The 16,424-nt window shown below is 50.9% G+C and overlaps 2 protein-coding genes across 4 annotated transcripts in view; one reads left to right on the top strand and one right to left on the bottom strand.

The window, feature by feature from the left end:
• The window catches only part of LOC140427646 (lysozyme C-2-like), a 54,624-nt gene extending 39,840 nt beyond the window's left edge, over positions 1-14,784 (top strand). For all 3 annotated transcript variants that reach the window (XM_072513096.1, XM_072513097.1, XM_072513095.1), the window contains exons 3-5: positions 6,534-6,680; positions 8,066-8,144; positions 12,642-14,784. In XM_072513096.1, the coding sequence (XP_072369197.1) occupies positions 6,534-6,680; positions 8,066-8,144; positions 12,642-12,708 (293 nt within the window). In that variant the 3' untranslated portion in view covers positions 12,709-14,784. The remainder of the gene's footprint in view (positions 1-6,533; positions 6,681-8,065; positions 8,145-12,641) is intronic.
• Positions 1-16,424, bottom strand: part of LOC140427645 (lysozyme C-1-like) — a 125,999-nt gene that overhangs the window by 49,712 nt on the left and 59,863 nt on the right. The window lies entirely within an intron of this gene.

Here is a 16,424-nt window from a genome sequence, read left to right as displayed (position 1 = left end):
CACACAACACGCCAGATCCTCAACAGGCTTCCGAGGATGACTTTGTGGAGCTGCCGCACATCACGCCCTTTCCATCGCCACCCATGGCCATGCCTGCACAGCAGCCGGTGGTTCTTGATCCACCCTTAAGGCGGTCAACCCGAATTCGTCGCAAACCCATTAGAATGGACTTATAATACAGTTCATATGTTTAATAAGTTGGACAATTTTACATGATAACCTGTTGTTGTTTATCGTTCCAGATGTCGTCTGACTGGACAACTGTTCAAATTTTTTTTCTTCTTCTCTCGTTCGCATTTCTGTTATGTTATGGTACAACTGGATTCATGTGACGCACTCGACATCGCCCCATGTACATAGTTCCGTCATAGACACATGCTGCACACGACACACACACACTCTTAGATGCACTCACGTCACGATCATATTTATTACCACGTAGGCACATATCTTTGTAAAAAGGGGGGATGTCATGATATTCAAACACACACATCATGATGGACACACTAACAGGCAAATCAGAGTACACAACACCACAACCAATCACAGACAAGAACACCAACCACATAAAAAGCACGAGCACGACACCTGGAGGTCAGTAGGTCTGGGGAGAAGGAAACAAGAAAGAGCTGTTGAAACACCACAAGCAGGGAGCCCCCCATGTGCAGAGTGCAAAGACCAAGTTGTAAATAGTGAGTTTAAATAAAGAAGCGTTGTACCATATGCAACTGTGTTGGCTCATCTGTGTGTCAGAACACCCAACACCACAGAGGGGTACAGTGTGGACAGGCACAGTGTGGACAGGCACGGTGTGGACAGGTACAGTCTGGACAGGAACAGTGTGGACCGGCACAGTGTGGACAGGCACAGTGTGGACAGGCACTGTGTGGAGAGGTACAGTGTGGAGAGGTACAGTGTGGACAGGCACAGTGTGGACAGGCACAGCGTGGACAGGTACAGTGTGGAGAGGTACAGTGTGGAGAGGTACAGTGTGGATAGGCACAGTGTGGACAGGTACAATGTGGACTGGCACAGTGTGGAGAGGCACAGTGTGGACAGGCACAGTGTGGACAGGTACAGTTTTGACAGGTACAGTGTGGACAGGCACAGTGTGGACAGGCACAATGTGGACAGGCACAGTGTGGACAGGTACAGTGTGGACAGGTACAGTGTGGAGGGGTACAGTATGGAGGGGTACAGTGTGGACAGGCACAGCGTGGACAGGCACAATGTGGACAGGCACAGTGTGGACAGGTACAGTTTGGACAGGCACAGTGTGGACAGGCACAGTGTGGAGAGGTACAGTGTGGACAGGCACAGTGTGGACAGGCACAGTGTGGAGGGGTACAGTGTGGAGGGGTACAGTGTGGACAGGCACAGTGTGGACAGGCACGGTGTGGACAGGTACAGTCTGGACTGGTACAGTGTGGACAGGTACAGTGTGGAGGGGTACAGTGTGGACAGGCACAGTGTGGACAGGCACAGTGTGGAGGGGTACAGTGTGCAGGGGTACAGTGTGGACAGGCATAGCGTGGACAGGCACAATGTGGACAGGCGCAGTGTGGACAGGTACAGTTTGGACAAGCACAGTGTGGACAGGCACAGTGTGGAGAGGTACAGTGTGGACAGGCACAGTGTGGACAGGCACAATGTGGACAGGCGCAGTGTGGACAGGTACAGTGTGGACAGGTACAGTGTGGACAGGCACAGTGTGGACAGGCACAGTGTGGAGAGGTACAGTGTGGACAGGCACAGTGTGGACAGGCACAGTGTGGAGGGGTACAGTGTGGACAGGCACAGTGTGGACAGGCACGGTGTGGACAGGTACAGTCTGGACAGGAACAGTGTGGACCGGCACAGTGTGGACAGGCACAGTGTGGAGAGGTACAGTGTGGAGAGGTACAGTGTGGACAGGCACAGTGTGGACAGGCACAGCGTGGACAGGTACAGTGTGGAGAGGTACAGTGTGGAGAGGTACAGTGTGGATAGGCACAGTGTGGACAGGTACAATGTGGACTGGCACAGTGTGGAGAGGCACAGTGTGGACAGGCACAGTGTGGACAGGTACAGTTTTGACAGGTACAGTGTGGACAGGCACAGTGTGGACAGGCACAATGTGGACAGGCACAGTGTGGACAGGTACAGTGTGGACAGGTACAGTGTGGAGGGGTACAGTATGGAGGGGTACAGTGTGGACAGGCACAGCGTGGACAGGCACAATGTGGACAGGCACAGTGTGGACAGGTACAGTTTGGACAGGCACAGTGTGGACAGGCACAGTGTGGAGAGGTACAGTGTGGACAGGCACAGTGTGGACAGGCACAGTGTGGAGGGGTACAGTGTGGAGGGGTACAGTGTGGACAGGCACAGTGTGGACAGGCACGGTGTGGACAGGTACAGTCTGGACTGGTACAGTGTGGACAGGTACAGTGTGGAGGGGTACAGTGTGGACAGGCACAGTGTGGACAGGCACAGTGTGGAGGGGTACAGTGTGGAGGGGTACAGTGTGGACAGGTACAGTCTGGACAGGCACAGTGTGGACAGGCACAGTGTGGAGAGGTACAGTGTGGACAGGCACAGTGTGGACAGGCACAGTGTGGAGGGGTACAGTGTGGACAGGCACAGTGTGGACAGGCACGGTGTGGACAGGTACAGTCTGGACTGGTACAGTGTGAACCGGCACAGTGTGGACAGGCACAGTGTGGACAGGCACAGTGTGGAGAGTTACAGTGTGGACAGGCACAGTGTGGACAGGCACAGTGTGGACAGGTACAGTGTGGACAGGTACAGTGTGGAGAGGTACAGTGTGGAGAGGTACAGTGTGGACAGGCACAGTGTGCACAGGCACAGTGTGGACAGGTACAGTGTGGACAGGTCTAGTGTGGACAGGCACAGTGTGGACAGGCACAATGTGGACAGGCACAGTGTGGACAGGTTCAGTATGGACAGGTACAGTGTGGTGGGGTACAGTGTGGACAGGCACATTGTGGACAAGCACAATGTGGACAGGCACAGTGTGGACAGGCACACTGTGCAGGGGCACAGTGTGGACAGGTACAGTGTGGAGGGTACAGTGTGGACGGGTACAGTGTGGTCAGGCACAGTGTGGAGGGGCACATTGTGGACAGGTACAGTGTGGACAGACACAGTGTGGAGAGGAACAGTGTGGACGGGTACAGTGTGGACAGGCACAGTGTGGCACAGCTCAGAGGGGCACAGGCGTAGTGGGGCCATGCCAAAGGCAGTTCATCACTAATTGCTTCCAGCAAGACTTCAGTTATGTCGACAAAATGTCAATCAGGTATTTTGCTGCTTCCAGGGTCGAAAACATTTCTTTTTTAAAATAAATTTAGAGTGCCCAATTCAATTTTTCCAATTAAGGGGCAATTTAGCGTGGCCAATCCACCCACACTATACATCTTTGGAATGTGGGTGCGAAACCCACGCAGACACGCAGAGAATGTGCAAGCTGCACACGGACCACATCTCCTGATGTCAGCACTGACTGCTGGAGCATCTCTCTGCTCCTCAATGTAATATGTTTACCAACGATCCGTTCCTCCACGTCTACTCGGTACGACAGGAGTCCAGTCCCAGAGACAGTAATAATAATAATAATAATACTCGCTTATTGTCACAAGTCGGCTTCAATAAAGTTATTGTGAAAAGCCCCTAGTCGCCACATTCCGGCGCCTGTTCGGGGAGGCCGGTACAGGAATTGAACCCGCGCTGCTGCCTTGTTCTGCATTACAAGCCAGCTGTTTAGCCCACAGTAATTACAGGTATCCAAGTTGATCCATTCCTGAAGTTTCTTTTTATGTACTGAAAATGTTTTCTTTTTGTTTGCAGTGGTGATGGCTCAGTGATTAGATCTTGAGGTTTGCGTGTTTAAACATAAACACTTTGATTGGTCGACCTTAACTATGTACAGTTCCAGATGTGGTCTTGTATGATGCTGGTCTATGGAGGCTTGCTGCCCATTGAGTTGTGTCCAAGATGGTTCTCTGACCATGTGGCTACAAACATCGCTCTACAGGCGGTGACACTCTCCAGTCCCACGATAACCCTTGCACCTTATATTCTAATGCATGCAGGCACACATCACAATACAACACGGACTTATGTCGTGACAGTTCTTTCCCAATTCAATTCTTCACTCGACTTGTTCTTATTTTCTAGTTGATTTTTCATGGAGTTCAGCTTATTCTACATTGCATCATTAATCTCTCTTTCTTCTTCACTTCATTTTGTAAATTTTTACAACTTTTTTTTGTAAGTTTGCTGTCAGTCATTTTATCTTGTTGTTTTCATCTTATTGTCCATACCCGTAACCCCACCTTACCCTTTTAAAAATAAATTTAGAGTACCCAATTCATGTTTTCCAATTTCGGGGCAATTTAGTGTGGCCAATCCACTTACACTGCACATCTTTGGGTTGTGGGGGCGAAACCCACGCAAACACGGGGAGAATATGCAAACTCCGCACAGACAGTGACCAAGGTCGGAATCGAACCCGGGTCCCAGGCACTGTGAATCAGCAGTGCTAGCCACTGTGCCGCCATGCCATCTCTGCCACTGCGCCACCAAACACTGCTTTCAGTCTTCTCCTACTTAAAAAAAATCCCTCCTGCAACTCTTTCTTTTTTTCAACTTAACTTTTCCTTAAACTCAAAATCAGCGACTTGCTTCCGAGGGTAATTTTCTCCCATTTTTCTGAAGTTGGACGATTCCAAACTTTCGACTCTGCCGTCCAGGTCAGGTTTGTTCTGCGCCTGCGCCTCATTGGGCCTTGCAGATTGCCTCGCCTCCTTGTCTGTAATGCGAATGGGCATACCTTCCTGAATTACGTTCACCCTTCCTGTGGATTGTGATCCAAGGCTCTTGGCCAGGGAGCTTGGAGCTTTTCATCTTTTCTGATTCTTCATTACTCAGAGTCCGGCAATATCTCAACATCTCAAATGGGCCCACTTGCCCACAGAGAGGCATTTGGGCGAATACTTCTTTTTTCAGACTTTGATCAAAACAGGCTACTCACAGATGTAAGGCCAGAGGTAGTGACATCATAGTTTTATCCTCATCGCCAGATGTAATAATGCACGTTCACAGATTTCATCAGAAACAAGAAAGTTATTCATTAATAATAAACAACCTCTAGAGGCCAGCAGCCCACAAGGCTGTGCTAGAGCAGCTTACGCCCTCAGTCTCTACATGTCTACAACCTAAGAGAGGACTCCACCCTCTGAGTCTCCATTGGTTCCCAAGCCAGTTGATCCACTTCTGCTGAGTTGTCCTTCAAGGGACAGTCACCACAATTCACCACACCTTGCAACTTTAACTCTCTGCCCCAGTCAGACTGTATTTTCTCCCCCATCTCTAATATTCCATTAACTGAGGGGGTCGGTCCGCTCAGTTGGTTGGACGGCTGGTTCGCGATGCAGAGCGAGGTCAGCAGCGTGGGTTCAATTCCCGTACTTGGCTGAGGTTATTCATGAAGGACCCGCCTTCGCAACCTCACTTGAGGTGGGATGACCCTCCGGTTAAACCACCCACCACCAGCTCTGCCCATCCAAGGAGAAAGCAGCTGTGGTCCTCTGGGACTATGACAGCTTTCATTTCAGTAACTGAATTGAAAAAGGTCTGGTAAAGTATAAAAGGGTCTGGATTCTCCCAAAATGGGATTATGTCCCCATGCCGGCGTAAAAACCTGGCGTTTCACTCCCGAGTTTCCGGTAAAAAAGATCAGCTAATTCACTCACCTTCAGGGGGCTGGCAGGGATCCAGAGTGATTCCCGCAGCGTTAGCTGCTGATCCGGGCCCCCGGACTTCTGGTTTCGAGTCTGCACATGCACAGGGCAGCGGCCTCCAGCGGCCGCAGCGAGCGCCATGGCGGACTCGGACCGCAGAGGCAGCTGAAGAATGTAGGCCCCCACGATCGGCCGTGCGCCCGAAGATCTGACCGGCCCGACCTGTCCCCCAGCCGCCCATAAGGCCCCCCCCCCCCGACACCGGTACCCGATTCGCCCGCCCCCCCCCCCCCCGCGCCCCCCCCCCCCCCCCGCAACCAGGACGGCCACGGACTGAGTCCGCAACCGCCACGCGAGCTTCCTGAACGCCGTCGGGAACTCGGCCGGTCGGTAGCTGAGTATTGCCGTGCAGGCCTCTGGCAATGGCCTCCCAGCCGCGCGGAGTACTCCCCGAACACGCCGATTCTCGGGTCCCAAAGAATCGGCGGAACGGTGTTGGGCCCGATTTCGGTGTGAAAATGGATTCTTCGCCCCCTCGCCAAATGCGATTTCGGCGCAGGGCTGTGGACAATCCAACCCAAGGTTCCCGGTATTTTACTGTCAGTGCTGCTGAAAGCGGCTCCGTGCAGAGGAATTTTCAATGGCTGGACAGTTGGAGAGAACGCAGTTTTAACAGTATTAACGAGCTTCTTGCGACAGTTAACACAAAGAGCAAAGGTTTAACAGGAGGAAAATTGGTGTCGGTGCAATATTACAACCGATATCACTCTTGTGCCATTGGAATTATAGGGGTCTGCATAGCTGAAGCTGAAAGTGGCTTCGACACAAGTGCCAAAACAGGGAATCGGTACGGGATCTTCAAGATTTCCAGTGGCCGCTGGTGCGACGATGGTACTTCCCAATTCAGCAATAATCTGTGTCGGATCAGCTGTAACAGTAAGTCAACCGGCGCCGGACAGATTGTGCCGATTATTTGGGTTATCAGTTGTGGGTCAGTGAGGAGCGCTCACAATCTCTGAATCAGAAGTGTGGGCTAGGGTCCAGTTTGAGAGAGTTGAACACCGGCTCCGGGCTGGAATTTCCTGGTCCAGTGCTGCAGGAGTGCGGCGCTGCTGGAGTGCGGCACTGCCGGAGGCGCTGACTTTAGGACCCTGTGTTAAACTGAGTCCCTGCCTGATTTGAAAGACCTTACGGCCGCCATTTTGCAGATGCATTGGGGAGTTGTCACGCGTGTCCAGGGTTAACCTTTTTTCCCTTCACAAACAACACTGCAAGAGTTGATAACGTTATTATGCCATTGCTTGTGTGGGAGTTTGCATTTTGCATGTTTACTGCCAGATGTTCTACTTTGCAACATGACTACACTTCAAAAGATATTTCATTGGCTGTAAAGCACTTTGATATATTCTTAAAATGTGAAAAGTCCTGTCTTCACACTGAGGATACCTTCCATCATGTTGCGTGGCTAAATGGGATAGATTTCAACAGGGTGGTCGCATTGTGTGGTATCAAGGTGCCCGGGCAAAACTGAAGTCGATGGGAATCAGGGCAAAACTCTCCACTGGTTGGAATCATATCTTGCATAAAGGAAAATGGATGTGGGTGTTATCTCTGTCATCAGGCATCATTGCTGGAGTTTCTTAGGGTAAAGTCCTGGGCCCAACTCTCTTCACCTGCATCCTGAATTACCTTCACTCCATCATAAGGTCAGAAGCGAGATGCTTGCTGATGATTCAGCACCATTCACACCACCTCAGATATTGAGGCAGCCCATGTCCATGTGCAGCAAGTGACAACATTTAGTTATTGGCAAGTAACGTGTGCCAGACAATGGCCAGCTCCGATAAGAGGGAATCTAACCATCTTCTCTTTGCATTAAATGGCATTATCATCATTCAACCTCCCACGATCAACATCCGGGGGGGGGAGTCTGCACTTCTCCCTGTGTGTGCGTGGGTTTCCTCCGGGTGCTCCGGTTTCCTCCCATAGTCCAAAGATGTGCAGGTTAGGTGGATTGGCCATGCTAAATTGACCTTAGTGTCCAAAAAGTTTAAGTGGGGGTTACGGGGATAGGTTAGAGACGTGGGCTTGAGCAGGGTGCTCTTTGTAAGGGCCGGTGCAGACTCGATGGGCCGAAAGGCCTCCTTCTGCACTGTAAATTCTATGAATGTATAAATAATGTGGTTACAAAAGCAGCTCGGAGGCTGGGAATTCTGCAAAGAATAACTCACCTCCTGACTGCACCTGAAATAGCGGTTGGCACAATGGTGTCTCTGTTGTAATGGTGGATGTGTAACAGCTTTTGATATTCTCTGTTATAGATTTTTTGGACGACGATATCACTGATGATATTAGATGTGCTATAAGGATATCTCAGTCCCACGTTGGAATGGAAGAATGGTATGTCGATCCCTGCTACAATATATTGTCTCTCGCTAACCATTTAGAATTCAAAACGGTGGATTTATTACATTTAAATGGAACCTCAAGGTGGAAAGTAGAGCAGCCTGTGGGTATTATCATAACTATCAGCATTGCAAGGGTTAATGTAGTGTCGAGAGTAGCCACTAGAGGGAGCTAAAGGTAAAACTATACAAGGCAGTAATGGTAGACCTTAGGGGATGTGTGTATGCAGGAGATAGCTAGTGACGGTCATTAGAGCTGATAGTGTGAGTAAGGTTAGATTTAGTTAGATGCTATTGATCAGTTCTGTATTCTTAAGGACTAAGTGTTGAATCTTAGTTTTAGTAATGCAAATAAAATCATAGCTTTATGTAAGTAAAAGCTATTCTGTGGTCTTTGTGAACACTACGCCAACCATCCTAAGTAAGCAACACAAAGAACACCACACGGCCAACCCTGGTTGGGGTAATTTCTGGAGGCGTCATCAAATGACCACTGCCCACAAGCTGCCCCGCCCGGTGTTCCTGCCTTCTCTCCACCATCCTGCCTCACTGCCTTCCTGCAACCGACTGGCAAGTGGAATGATCCTCTTATCGATTTGCCTCATCTGTCGGCCAAACAGCCCCCTTTTCCCCATCCTTAAAACCTTTACAGCTAATCACTGGAAGTTAAAAAAATTTTTAAAAAAAGTTCCCCCCCACTTTAAGGATGAAGCTGGGACAGAACACCCACATTTACCGAAGTTCCAGAAGCGGCAACGGCAATCTCAGCCCTGTCGGGCCTCCAAAATCCTCCTTTTAAACATTTGGGGCCTTGTAACAAAATTGGGCCAACTTTCCAACAGACTAGTCAGACAGCAGCCTGATATAATCATACTCACGGAATCATAATTCACAGACCATTCAGTACCACCGTCATCCCTGTGTCTGCCCTGTTATAGTCCCACTATGTGGAGCTGTCGGCGTTGGACTGGGGTGGGCACAGTAAGAAGTCTTACAACACCAGGTTAAAGTCCAATAGGTTTGTGTGGAATCACTAGCTTTTGGAGCACTGCTCCTTCCTCAGGTGAGTGAAGAGGTGGGTTACATAAACACACATATAGACTTGCCCCACCCCTAACAACATCCCGCACCCCACCTTACCATCAGAAGGGAGTATCTCTGGGGGCGGAATGGTGATGCAGTGGTTAGCACTGCAGCCTCATGGCGCTGAGGACCCGGGTTCGATCCCAGCCCCGGGTCACTGTCCATGTGGAGTTTGCACATTCTCCCCGTGTTTGCGTGGGTCTCACCCCCACGACCCAAAGATGTGCAGGGTAGGTGGATTGGCCACGCTAAATTGCCCCTTAATTGGGGAAAAGAAATGAATTGGGTATTCTAAATTTATAGAAAAAAAGGAACAGAGAATTCCGCCCCTGAAGTTTGGCGTGAATTTCTCTGGGAGTTCCGAACATTGACTCTGGGCCACAGAAAGTTTGATGGCACCAGCTCAAACATGGCAAAGAAACCAACTGCTGGTTAACAACTAATGTCCCAATGCCCCCTCTCTCACCCCATCCCCAACCGTTTACATTGCTCCTCTGTATCACACCAATTGGAAGAGGCACTAAAGGTGGCAAATGTTTTGTGCGTTCGGAACTTCAAATGCCACCACCAGGAGGGGCTCACTGGTGCTGCTACTGAGTGAACTGGCAAAGGCCAGAAAGACCGTGGCTGCTGCACTCAGTCTGCGGCAGGTAGTGTGGCTACCAACCAAAGGTCAAATCCTAATTGACCTCAACCTCACCTCTCTACCTGTCACCGATGCATCAGTCCATGATGTCATTGGTGTGAGTGGCCGCTGGACAGTCGTTGTGCTCGAGCGAGATCGCGACGATGCCGGTGAATAGCGAGAGAGGCCAAAAACGTGATCCGCCTGGGCGCCAAACCGTTAGCGATGCAACCGGCCTGCTTCCTGAGGGGCAATCAGGATCTCACTGCAATGTGCCCTGAAACCAATAATCACCACTTAATACAAATCTCCATACAAATAACGAGTGCCACCCCATATCCCATGGCCTCTCCAGCAAGTGGTCACGCTGGCTCCGATTGGAACTCCTTTTGAAAAACGTGAACCTGCCAGGGGGCTGCTGCGGGAGCCCGAGGAGGTGAGTAGCCATCTTCGCTCACGGAAAAGAGCTCTCGGGCACTGTGCTTGCTGCCCCTGTGCTCGGAGGAGGGTGGGGGGGGGGGGAACCAACCTCATTTGGGGTGGACCTCGATGGAGGGTGGTGGTATCGGGGCTAGGGTGCGCACCTGTATCATGCACAACCATTCTGGGGGCAACCCTAGTCCATGCCTGTCTGCCCCACCGACCACCCATAACCCCCACTGACCGCGGAGGCCGCTGGCCGTACAGCTAAAGGTTACAGCGAATAGGGAATTAGCAATCATTGTTAAGTGAGCAATTGACACATCCCAAGGGCTTGCGGTTCATAAGGAGGAGGTGTTAGCAATTCTGGAAAGTGTGAAAATAGATACGTCACCTGGGCCGGATGGGATTTATCCTAGGATTCTCTGGGAAGCTAGGGAGGAGATTGCTGAGCCTTTGGCCTTGATCTTTAAGTCATCTTTGTCTACAGGAATAGTGCCAGAAGACTGGAGGATAGCAAATGTTGTCCCCTTGTTCAAGAAGGGGAGTAGAGATAACCCCGGTAACTATAGACCAGTGAGCCTTACTTCTGTTGTGGGCAAAATCTTGGAAAGGTTTATAAGAGATAGGATTTATAATCATCTGGAAAGGAATAATTTGATTAGAGATAGTCAACACGGTTTTGCCCTGCCTGCAGCAGTAGTGGACTCGCCAACACTAAGGACATTCAAATGGTCATTGGATAGACCTATGGACAATAAGAGAATAGTGTAGATGGGCTTTAGAGTGATTTCACAGGTCGGCGCAACATCGAGGGCCGAAGGGCCTGTACTGCGCTGTAATGTTCTATGTTCTAAGTGGATCCCCATGGGTGGGCGGGCCATGGAGCATGTGGGGATTATTGCTCAGCATCCCAATCAGACCGTGTTGCTTGGACACTGTGCCTGAACACTGCGGGAGACAACATCACAGGCGCAGTAGCCATCATCTGAACCCCCAGGGGATGGGTCCAAGCCCCGGGGACATGTCCAGGGGATGGGCCTCAGCCCCGGGGACATGTCCGTGGCCGGGGGATGGGCGAGTGCAATGGGGAGGGGACCAGCGTCCGGCGGAAGCAAAGTTTTATGTTCAGCTGCCTGGGGTGCAGGGTGTGGGGTCCGGTGGTCAGGCGTCCAGCCCACTGCTGCCGGGCATGTGTGGGCAGAGCTTACCAGGTGGGGGAAAGTCTTGCAGCGGTTCCAGGACCTCCATGTCAGGGGGACGGGGCATGGGATTTGGTGGTCGACCTGCGTCGGAACAAAAAGCCAGAGGCGCTAAACTGGTTGTGGTGAAAGTTCTTTATTTTGTCTGAAACAAGTGTACACCACTGCCCCCCTCTCCCCCTCTCCAATCCCCTCCCCCACAACGCACAATAAGCCCTTGCCCACTACCTCCCCCCTTTCCCTCCTCTCCCCAGTGCGCTCCCAGTGATCCTCGACATGCCTTCCGTGCTCTATCGCTGCGTCTCGGAGTTTCACCAGGATGCACATCTGAAGAGGAGGCAGCCAGCTGTTAACAATGTTGCGTGGCCTTCGATGCCCCTGGCCAGATGTCCTCTGGCGCCTCTGGGGCCGGAGGGTCCCCGCGCACTTGCCGGCGACACATGCACAGCCCGTCGTCCTATTCCGGGTGCTGACCGCGAGCCGCGGCCTCGTCGGAGGGGGGGGGGGGGGGAACCTCAGTCGCCTCGGCGCCATGGCTGTGAGTTGAGTGGGGTTGGCCGTGCAAGAGCAGTTTAAGTGCCGCTCTACCTTGTTAGCGGGGGCCTGGCAAACGCAGTCCTGGCAAATTGTCTGGCGAGCCATGATTTGCGGCATGAAGCCCGTGGGGCCTCCACACGTGGACCAATTAACGTTGAATTGTGGTGACAGTCTGACCGGGAAGAGCATCGGGAAGTCCCCGCTCGCTACCACACCTAGAAACATTTCCAATGAATCACGGCCAAAGTCTGAGCTTCACATTAAGGTTACCCTCCAGTATGTTGTGTGGCGTCGCCACACTGTTAAATGGGATAGATTTTGAACAGATTCAATGACTTAAAACTGGGCAAAGGTGAGGGACGGTGAGCCGTCAGCAGCAGCAGAATTATTGCCAAGAACCATAGATTGTAACTTCCGCAGTCAGCATATCGCCCACTCTACCATTGCTATCCAGCCAGGATCAATCCTGGTTCAATGAAGAGTGCAGGCGGGCAATCAAACCAATAAGCAGAGAAGACCTGTCCCCAATGCCGGGGGAGACGAACACATCAGTGCAAAAGGCAAGGTAGAAGGATGTTCACTTCTTGTCCCTGTCCTTCAGATCTGACACTGTTTTTCATTGCAGGGTTGCGTGGCTAAGCAACTGTGGGAGACGAGATCTCAGTCACTTTCTGGATGGTTGCGAACAGTAAAGATGGAAGAGACTCCATTCAACATTCTTCTTTGCACCTCCCTATCGAGACCCTTTAACCAGTTAGCTTTGCATTGTTGGGACAATCACACCTCACTAAACTGCCCTGACCGGTAATCAGGCCCCTGGGGTCACTCTCTACACCTTTCGCTGGTGGGGCTGTGGGGAGGGGGCGGTTCATTGTCAAGAATTGTGACCTCCTTACCTCGTCACCATTTTGCAGTGAAGGACCTGGTCCAGGAGATGTCCGTTCCCAGCATCGGTGTGAATCCAGAGGATAAGGACCATGGCGTTCCCAAATCTGTTTCCTTCTCTCTGCTGTGTGAGACAGGCTTGGGAGAGACTTTGATCAGCTTCAATGGAAGTGGTGACGCAGTGACCCAGGGTCAAGCTCTGGACACCTGGATTCAAATCCCACCTCAATTAAAAAAACAGAACCATAAAATTCCTACAGTGCAAAAGGAGGCCATTTGGCCCACTGAGTCCACACTGACCCTCTGAAAGAACGCCCTACCTATGGCCACTCCCCAGCCCTAAACCTATAACCCCAGCTGACCTGTCGACACTAAGAGGAAATATAGCATGGTCAATCCCTCTAACCTGCACGTCTTTGGACTGTGGGAGGCAACCAGAGCACCCGGAGGAAACCCACGCACACACGGGGAGAACGTGCAGACTCCGCACAGACAGTGACCCAAGGCCGGAATTTAACTCTGGTCGCTGTGAGGCAGCAGTGCTAACCGCTGTGCCACCATGCCGCCTTAAATCATGGGATAAAAGCCTAATGATGGCCAGGAAATCATTCACTAATGCTCTACGGAAATAAATCTTCCGCTGGCCTACACAAGACTCCAGATCCACAAAAATGTGGTTGGCTTTTCATTGTTCCCTGAAATAGCCTCAATAAATGTTGGCCCCGCCAGTGACACCCACATCCTAAAAAAAAGCATCTGCGCGGCAGAGGGTAAAAATAAAGCAATGGATGGCACCTGTACCTGTACTTGAACTTGACCTGTACCTGTACTGGGCCTGTATCTGTACCTGTACTGGACCTGTAAGTGTACCTGTACATGTACTGGACTTGGACCTGTTCCTGTACTGGACCTGTATCTGCACTTGTACCTGTACCTGTACCTGCTCTGAACATTTAACTGTACCTGTATCGAGCCTGGACCTGTTCCTCTGCTGGACCTGTACGTGTACCTGTATTTGACTTGTACCAGTCCTCGACCTGGACCAGTACTGGACCTGGACCTGTTCCCCTGTTGGACCTGTAACTACCTGTATTTGACCTGTACCTGTACCTGCACCTGTCCCTGTATCTGTACTGTACCTGTACTGGACCTGTACCTGTACTGGACCGGTACCTGTACCTGTACTGGACCTGTGGCTGTACTGTACCTGTACTAGACCTGGACCTGGACCTGTTCTGGACCTGTACCTGTACTGGACCTGTGGCTGTATTGGACCTGTACTGGACCTGTGACTACTGTATCTGTACTGGACCTGTACCTGTACTGGACCCGTACCTGTACTGGACCTGTGACTGTACTGTACCTGTACTAGACCTGGACCTGTACCTGTTCTGGACCTGTACCTGTACTGGACCTGTGGCTGTATTGAACCTTTACTGGACCTGTGACTACTGTACCTGTTCTGGACCTGTGCCTGTTCTGGACCTGTACCTGTACTGGACCTGTGGCTGTATTGAACCTGTACTGGACCTGTGACTACTGTACCTGTTCTGGACCTGTACCTGTTCTGGACCTGTACCTGTATTGGACCTGGCACGGTGCATGTGAAACTCACTTAACAATTTGGCACTCTTAATGTCTTAGACTGATTCTAAAACCTTCCCTTCAGCCCAGATATAAATGAATGAGAACTACACGTGTAGATTGTGATGGTGAGGGACAGAGAGGGTCACCATGTGAAGTGTTAACTTGTCCCAACTTTGCACCGATTCCCTTCATTGCTTCCGTTCTGCTTCTGTAACGCTTCAAACTCCAGCTTTGTGGTGAGTTATTTCACAAGAGTTACCACAAGAGTCAGCAAATAAATGAACACAGCAAAAAGATCTAAACAGTCTGCAATATTCTTTCAACAACGACAAGTTGTCTTTACATAGCGTAATGAACATTCTGGAATGTTTCACAGAGGAGACATCTGATTGAAACAGGAAATGTTGGACATGTGCTGCTGGCCTGGAAGGTGCTGTGGGCAGCGAAACAGAGCCAATGGCGGGATATTCTACCCCCCCCCCCCCCCCACCACCCTTCGCCCACGGTGGAATGAGGGGGGATGTCCTTCAGTGGGACTGGGATCGGAAGATCCAGGGGAAGGGATGGAAAATGCTTCTCATGTTCTGAGGAAAATTGGAAACTCCATAGGTCTGATGGAGAGGATAGAAAAAAGGATAAAAATTAAGGCTTGTGAGAGGGCGGAAGATGCCAGATATTAACTGGCAAAGGGAGTGGTGATGGGAAAAAAAGCTAAGTCTTGATGGGGTGAGAATGGCAGAATAATGAAGAGACTTCTTCCATAAGGACACAAGAGAAAAAATTAATGAAGATTAAGGGGTGGCGCAGCGGCACGTTGGTTAGCACTGCTGCCTCGCAGCGCCAGGGACCCGGGTTAAATTCCGACCTCGGGGGACTGTCTGCGTGGAGTTTGCACTTTCTCCCCGTGTCTGACTGAGTTTCCTCCGGGTGCTCTGGTTTCCTCCCACAGTCCAAAGGTGTGCAGGTTAGGTGGATTGGCCACGCTAAACTGCCCCTTAGTGGGGGCCATGGGGATGGGGCGGGGGATTGAGCCAGGGTGGGGTTCTCTTTTGGGAGGGTCGGTGCGAATGCATTGGGCCAAATGGCCTCCTTCTCCACTGTTCTATGATTTCTATGAAACAGGCAAAATAATGGAATCAAAATGGCGGCACAGGTTACAATCGCAAATTGTTCAATTCAATGTTAAATTCAGAAACCTATGACTCAACTCATCGAAAGGCGAGGTTATCTTGAGCTTCATTCGCACTCCACAGTCGGCGGATGGCAAAGATGTCAGCATGAGAGCGCAGTGAAGAGTTCAAATGCCAGGGCGTCTGAAGGGAGGATAAGGAAAAACCCTCTTGTGGTTCTGGGAGGGAAGGGCAGGGTTGAGAACAAAAGTGCATACAAAAATATTTGGACATAGTCGAGAGATAGCCAGCAGCGGAGGGGGTGGGGGAGGGACGGCTGTGGGTGAGTGCAGAGGCTGCACCTTTGGTCGAGGAATTTTGAGTATTTGGCTTATATACCGTTTGAGTTTTGCTGGCATGATTTGGTTAAGTATGGTCAATACTCTACCTATTGTGAACAGCTGAAGATGCGTGCTGCTTGATATGAACCATGAGTCACTGTGATGTTTAGCCTATATACCTGGTACCTCACAGGCACTGAAATTCAGACACCACATTGCTCATTAGTGTGATAGAAAGAATGTATTTATGGCTTGACGGCAGTATCCCATTGGTGGAAAATACCACTCATGTTGCTACTAGTATGAACTGGCTGGTTTCTCCTGTTATTCGAATTTTGAGTAATCTTAGCATTCCAAGATATCATCGAATCATCGTATCCCTACAGTGAAGAAGGAGGCCATTCAGCCCATTAGGTTTGCACCAACCCTCTGAAAGAGAACCTGACCCAGGCCCACTCCCCCAGCCCATCCCCACAACCCAATCTT

The sequence above is a fragment of the Scyliorhinus torazame genome, chromosome 8 (assembly GCF_047496885.1).
Source record: "Scyliorhinus torazame isolate Kashiwa2021f chromosome 8, sScyTor2.1, whole genome shotgun sequence".
NCBI classification, from domain to species: domain Eukaryota; kingdom Metazoa; phylum Chordata; class Chondrichthyes; order Carcharhiniformes; family Scyliorhinidae; genus Scyliorhinus; species Scyliorhinus torazame.
Note: the sequence above shows the minus strand (reverse complement) of the source record. Positions and strands in the feature narration are given on the sequence as shown.